The sequence below is a fragment of the Leucopleurus acutus genome, assembly GCF_964270905.1.
Source record: "Leucopleurus acutus genome assembly, chromosome: 1".
In the NCBI taxonomy this organism is placed as follows: Eukaryota; Metazoa; Chordata; class Mammalia; order Artiodactyla; family Delphinidae; genus Leucopleurus; species Leucopleurus acutus.
In genome coordinates, this window is record NC_139142.1 from 191,626,146 (window position 1) to 191,633,208 (window position 7,063).

At 41.7% G+C, this 7,063-nt stretch overlaps 1 protein-coding gene across 1 annotated transcript; it reads right to left on the reverse strand.

Moving 5' to 3' along the window:
- Positions 1 to 1,849: 1,849 nt before the first annotated feature.
- LOC309960582 (large ribosomal subunit protein eL30-like) lies at positions 1,850 to 2,550 on the reverse strand (the record flags this gene model as incomplete). Its single annotated transcript, XM_082837475.1, has 1 exon — positions 1,850 to 2,550. The coding sequence occupies exon 1, from the start codon at positions 2,267 to 2,269 to the stop codon at positions 1,850 to 1,852; it is 420 nt and encodes a 139-aa protein (XP_082693601.1). The 5' UTR covers positions 2,270 to 2,550.
- Between the last annotated feature and the right edge of the window lie 4,513 nt (positions 2,551 to 7,063).

Consider the following 7,063-nt stretch of genomic DNA (forward strand, 5'->3'; position numbering starts at 1 on the left):
ATAGTCACATGAGCCAATCCTTCATAATAAATCTTTCTCTATATCACTTATATCCCATTGTTTCTGTTTCTCTGGAGAACCCTGACCAATACAGTAAGTATACTAAAAGGACCGAGAAAAATAATTATTACAAGTCTAACATTTACTGAGTGCTGACAATGCCAGGAACTTTTCTAAGCACTCAACACGCTACTCATTTAGTTGATTACTCACAATTTAAAAAGGAGAAATGGAGACACCAAGAGGTGGATTTACTTGCCCAAGTTCACAGAGCTTGCAAGGGTAAGCTCTGTGCACTTGGGCTCTGAGCACTGACAGACACACTTAATTGTTATGCTATATTGCTTCACCAAATTGTCATGAGAAACAAATTATTTAGTTCTTCCCATGATGTTAGTTTTGGCAAATGGCCTGAGAATTCTCTCTAAAGCTGTCAGGCCCATATCAGCAACTTAATTATGAATCTATGTTGCTAGGGCTGCTGTAGAGAATCAAACACATTAGCACACTGTCTACCAGACCCCAGTTACTGGGAACATTCACCTTTGTGCAATATCAGTGAGAATAAGAAATGAAGCAAAAAGATGTGTATCGTTAGAAGCTACAAAGTTCATGTTGAGGACCTATTTGCTTTACTCCTAGGAAAGCTTCTTAACCTCTCACTCAGACCCTATATATCCTAACCATCATGTACAATTCTAACAGTCTGATATCTGCTTTCTACCTCTACAGCCAATAAAAGTTGGGGGACGAGCTGCTGAAAATGATCAGGACATTGACAGCAATGAAAGGTAACGGCTGGCACAAAAGAGACTGTAAAAAATTCATAACAAAAATTCAAATCACATGGGAGTCTTAGGCCACTGTGAGTAACAAGGAGACTTATACTCGTCACTGGCCCTGAGGCCATCACTGTAAAATAACTAAGGTTCATAATAATGACCACGAGTCACTGATTCTCCTTAATGCAACTATTTTAACACACTCTCTTTAAAAGGCTGGTGTGTGTATAAAGCAGTTAAAAAAATATTGTCTCAATTCTACAAGTTATTCTAGCTTGATTCATTCTCTGAGATGATTTTCTATAAGCTGAAATTTCATTTTATTCCTTAAATGATAGGTAACATTTCTCTGTCACTGGCATGGGATTGCTTTGCCGTGTTGAAATGTCAGAGCTGAAGGGACCTTAGAGCTGGTATACGTTAGTCCACTCAGTCAAGGACATACAGGTAGTTAGGCCACAGCTACATCCAGGATTTCTTTATCCGTTGGTCTGTCACAGTGTATCGGTGTATTAGGCTGTTGTATGCTACAGCAACAACCAATCCTAAATCTCAGTGACTCAATACAACAAAAGTTAATTCCTTATTCACACTACAAGTCCCACAGGGTTGGCAGGAAGTTCTGCTGCACACAGCCACTTAGGGATCCAGCTGATAGAAGCTCCGTCTACCTGGAACACAAGGCCTCTTGAGTCACTTTACCAAGAAAAGGAAGGAGAAAGTGTCAGGCACCAGTTATTAAATACTTTGGCGCCTTCCACACACTCCATTGATCAGAGAGCGTCACGGGGCTCCACCAATTGCAAAGGCAACTGAAAAGTCTTTTCTTCCAAGTGCTCAGGAGGTAGAGGGGAGCTGATGTTGGGGAGCGGTAGTAATATCTACCAGGATTCCTTCCATCCCATCACCCTTCTTAAGTAACTTTGCAAACAAGGTAGTGATGGAGATAATAACAATGATGAAGATGATGATGGTGATGATGGTAACATCTGATGTTTGCACAGGTCCTGAAGGTCCAGAAAATGCTTCTCTCATTTACCTTATTATTATTATTCTTTTTTTTTTTTTTAAAAAAAACAAGCTTTGGCCAGTTTTATTAAAGAAAAATTGTGCATGATTTCCTTTTCACCCGTCTGTTCTGGCATGCTTCTAATGATAACAGAATCACCTGGATCAATGAGAGCCAGTGTGCATACTCCGTGGTATTTTCCACACGCTGTGCCCAGTTCAATATTATTGCTAGTGTGGTGATGGACACCAGTGTTGGCCAACATGGCATAATACTCTATTTTAGATTTCCTCAAGGCTGGGCAGTCGTTGGCAAGGCTGACCGGTTTCACTTTGCCTTGTCTGATCATTTTCAGAGTCTGCTTGTACCCCAGTGCATACTTTCCACTTTTCATAACGAGTTGGAGCCTAGAGTTGAGCAACTCCAGTGACTTTTTCGAGGAGCTGCCAAGATGGCTGGGGAACAAGAAAGCTCTCATTTACATTACTTTTTTTTTTTTGGAAGATTTATTATTTACTTATTTATTTATTTAATTTATTTTTGGCTGCGTTGGTTCTTAGCTGCGGCTTGCCAGATCTTCGTTGAGGCACGCAGGATCTTTCGCTGCAGCGCACCAGCTTCTCTCTAGTTGTGGCGCGTGTGTTCCAGAGTGCGTGGGTTCTGTAGTTTGTGGCACCGTGGGCTCTCTAAGTTGAGGTGCCCGAGCTCAGTGGTTGTGTCACCCGGGCTTAGTTGCCCTGCAGCCTCTGGGACCTTAGTTCCCCAACCAGGGATCGAACCTGCGTCTCCTGCCTTGGAAGGCAGATTCTTTACCACTGGACCACCAGGGAAGTCCCTCATTTACATTATTAATTCAACGGTGTGCAATAACATTCCTTTTTCATATGAGAGAATTGAGCTCAGAGAATGTTCAACTGAATGGAGTGATTGGCTTAGGATCACATCAATGAGTATCTAGGAGATGAAATACTGAACGTTTAGTCACAGCTGAAGAGGAGGCCCTGAGGGGAAAGTGGGATAGGAGTTTAACCCAGGAAACGGCCCGACATGAGAAACCCAGTCCCAGAATTCACTGCAAAGGAGCTTTGAAGCATAAGGGTTGAAAGAAATAAAGACAATAGTGGAGCTCGTTTCTAGTTGTGACTCCTTTGCTTCTGACCACATACACCCTTTTCTTTCACAACAAAACATGCCTGGCCTATAAGCAGAGACACTTAATATTTATCACACTAATAAAAAAGAAAGTAAAAAACTGCACGTCCCGAATAGCATGTATTAGGTGTTACGTAAGAACACTATTAGATATGAAATATCACATCTGGCCTGGAAATTTAAGGCAACTCATTGCCTTCAGCTCATTGAATCTAGATGTGACAAAACAAATTACAGTTGCGAAATAAATTGATCCCGCTTGAACTATGGGAGAATTTAACAATCAGGATCTTAGAAGCAAAGGTAGCCAAATGAGAACGGCAGACCCAAGCCCACAATAAATATTTAGCTGTACTTTTAGCATTAAGTTTGGCACAGAATACAGAGGAGACGTCTGGTCTTCTGGAAACTTACACATTGATGAAGAAGACAAAACTAATGCATGTAAAATGATACACATTTCTGTAAAACAGTCTACAACAAACTGCTGTTTTGTACAGTGAAAACTCCAAATGATGTAGGAAATGTGAAGAAGACAAAATGCTAAGAAAGAAAGGGAAAAAACAGAAGGAGGAAGACTCAGTGAACTTTTCATAGAAAAGCTTGATGTGGACCCAGGAATGGAAGCTGAATACAGTCTGGATAGGTGGAGAGGAAAAGAGAATCAGTTCTGGAAACAGCACGAACAAAGGCTCCAGATACACGGTGTTCCTGAGAAAGTGCCTGGCCCTGGCTATGGCACACTGACTTGCGTTGTTCTTAGTTGTGTTTGTGTATCTCTGTCTCATAGTTTACGATCATCTCCAGGAAAAGGGCCTTATTTATCTTTGTGTAAGTGGCGTAGGCATTGCATGTGGCACATAGCAGGTGCTCAAAACTCTTTCACTGGGGGGCTTCCCTGGTGGCACAGTGGCTGGGAGTCCACCTGACAGGGAAGGGGACGTGGGTTCGAGCCCTGGTCCGGGAGGATCCCACATGCTGTGGAGCAACTGGGTCCGTGTGCCACAACTGCTGAGCCTGTGCACCACAACTGCTGAGCCCTCATGCCACAACTACTGAAGCCCGCACGCCTGGACCCATGCTCCGCAACAAGAGAGACCACCGAGGTGAGAGGCCCATGCACAGCAATGAAGACCCAATGCAACCAAAAATAAATAAATAAAATAAATAAAAATTTATTAAAAAAAAAAAGAAACCGTATGGTAATGTATGGAAACTAAATTTAAAAACGAAAACAAAACTCTTTCATTGGGAATTCCCTTGTGGCCTAGTGGTTAGGATTCCAGGCTTTCACTGCCGGGGCCCCAGGTTCTATCCCTGGTCAGGAAACTAAGATCCCGCAAACTGCAGGGCCAAAACAATAAAAAAATAAAAAGAACCTGGAAGAATGGTAGGATTTTAAAAGAAAGAAGAAGAACTAACCTTCAATAATACCAACAGCAACATCTGGGGGTTTATCTAAACTTTACAAGAGTTGTGAGTAGTATCACCTCAAAGACAGGGAAACAGATGATGATGCCTTCTCACATGTAGTGGTTATGGACATTTCTGCTGCATTGCTAATGAAATGTTAGTTTAACAAACTTTTATTTACGTCTCAGTTTTCTGAGACAGAATCTATATTTTATTGGCCTTTGGGCAGATCAGTAGAGGAAGGACTGAACGGGTAATTTACCTCCTCAGTCAGGAAATCATTCTGACTAAATGGGCTTCTTAATAAAGTGCAGCATCTTAGCCAACCTCTACTTCCTCTCCTTCGGCACAAAGGAAATGTTCAGCTCTTTTGTTTTCAAAAACCTCAAGGTGTATCAGTTAACCAGCTGTCCTGGATGTGGCTTTGCTGGTTTGTGTACCTCTACTGAATGAATTAGAAAAGAAAAGAAGAGAGAGAGAGAGAGAGAGAGAGAGAGAGAGAGAGAGAGGAAGGAAAGGAAGGAAGGAAGGAAAAGAAAGAGAGAAAGAAAGAAGGAAAGAAAGAAAGAAAGGAAAGAAAGAAAGAAAGAAAGAAGGAAGGAAGGAAGGAAGAAAGAAAGAAAGAAAGAGGGAGAGAGGGAGGGAGGAAGGAAGGAAGGAAGGGAGGAAGGGAAAGCAAAAAAAGGCCAGGCATGGAGAGAAGTGATTATAGTAAAAAGATCCAAAGCACCAGTGGGTGAATTTCAGCCTTGTTTAGAAACTCTAGTGATAGTAGAGGCCACTCAACACCTACTTGATTTTTTTTTTCTTAAAAAAGAACTCCTTTGCTTTAGGAATCAAAACATCTAATCATTTTCACCAACACTGTGCTCTGTGGATGTCTCTCAATGCATTTTCTCACAAAGATTTAGTAACAAAAGTTCCAATTAGGTGTCATGTTCTCAAGACTTTCCTCTTAGACAACATTGAGTCAGGTGGTCTAAGTGCTCAACCTACCACCTGGGCATCGACAAAACATCTGAGCGACATGCATGGATCCTTCAGTGGACCTCAGCCCCAGACGTTTAAAAAAACACATTTCCCTTGCAAAGTCCCAGGAAAGCAAGTACATGGGCTGATCTGTGGATGCATAGAAGATTATATTCGATTTTTATTTGGTTCAATGAATCAGAGGTGCATTTAGATGGTGATGTTGTATATTTTGGGTGGTGCTGCCTCTCCCCTGGAGCCTGCCAGGACCGTGCAGCAGGCGGCACCCCAGCAAACCAGCCAAAGACAGAGCAGGGATACTTCAGGGCTGACTTATCTCCATTACCCTGGAATTTAAAACCACCACCACTACGCTGTGTAAAATGACCTCCCAGGATATTTTGCTGCTTTCTCCAGCCCTGGGCTTGTACGAAGCTTTAATAAATACCTGCTTTGAATTTTATCTGCTCAGATCCTTTTAATGCAATTATTTATTTCTCAATCATCTCTATAACTTCTCTTTGACGTCAATCCTCAGCTGTTGGAAATAGCACTTCTAAAAAAGCCTTCCCTGACCACGCTGGCAGAAACTTGTCTTTATTCTCCATTTCCCTCTTTTGCTTTATTTTTTGTCATAGCACTTATCACCACCTGACATAGTATATATTCATTTGTTGATTGTTTATCTCATGTGCAAGCACACACATGTGCACACACACACTAATATAAGCTACATGAGAGAAGTGAATTGTTTCATCTGTACCTTATTCCAAATGCCTAGAAAAATAGATGGACAATACATTTTTTACAGGATAAAAAGTTCATTGAATCTGCCTCTCTATTCACTGATTCATCCATTTAAATACATAACTTGTATACAGGTTAGGATCATGGGCTCAGGACACAGACTGCTTGAATCCCAATTCCTCCACTTAGAAGCTGTGTGGCCTTTGGGCAATCACATAACCTCTCTGTGCCTCAGTTTTTTTGCTCATTAGTGTAACAGATATAATAACAATATATATATCACAAGTTTTTATGAGTATTAAATGAGACATTAGACAGAAAGCACTAAGAGCAATGTCTGACCCATAAATAGCACATAAGCACAATGTCTATAAAATCTCACGTGCTCAATAAATGTTAACAATCATTACTCATTTACTCAGCAAATATTTTTTTTTTAGTTTTTAAAAATTTATTTATTTATTTATGTATTTATTTATGGCTGTGTTGGGTCTCCGTTGCTGCAAGCGGACTTTCTCTAGTTGTGGCGAGCAGGGGCTACTCTTGTTGCGGTGTGCGGGCTTCTCATTGCGGTGGCTTCTCTTGTTGCCGAGCATGGGCTCTAGGCACATGGGCGTCAGTAGTTGTGGCATGCGGGCTCGGTAGTTGTGGCTCATGGGCTTAGTTGCTCCGCAGCACGTGGGATTTTCCCAGACCAGGGCTCGAACCCGTGTTCCTGCATGGGCAGGCGGGTTCTTAACCACTGCGCCACCAGGGAAGTCCCAGCAAATATTTACTGAATGTTTACCACAGGCCAGGTGCTATACTAGGTGCTGGGAATACAATGGTGAACAAAACCAAAAATGGACCCCGCCCTTATAGAGCTTATAATACAGTGGGAGAGACAGTTATTAATCCAAATAACCACACACATGAATGCAGAATTAAAACTGCCTTAAATGTTAAGAAGAACTTGGGTGAGAGTATATTTATAGGGTCATTTGATCTGGTC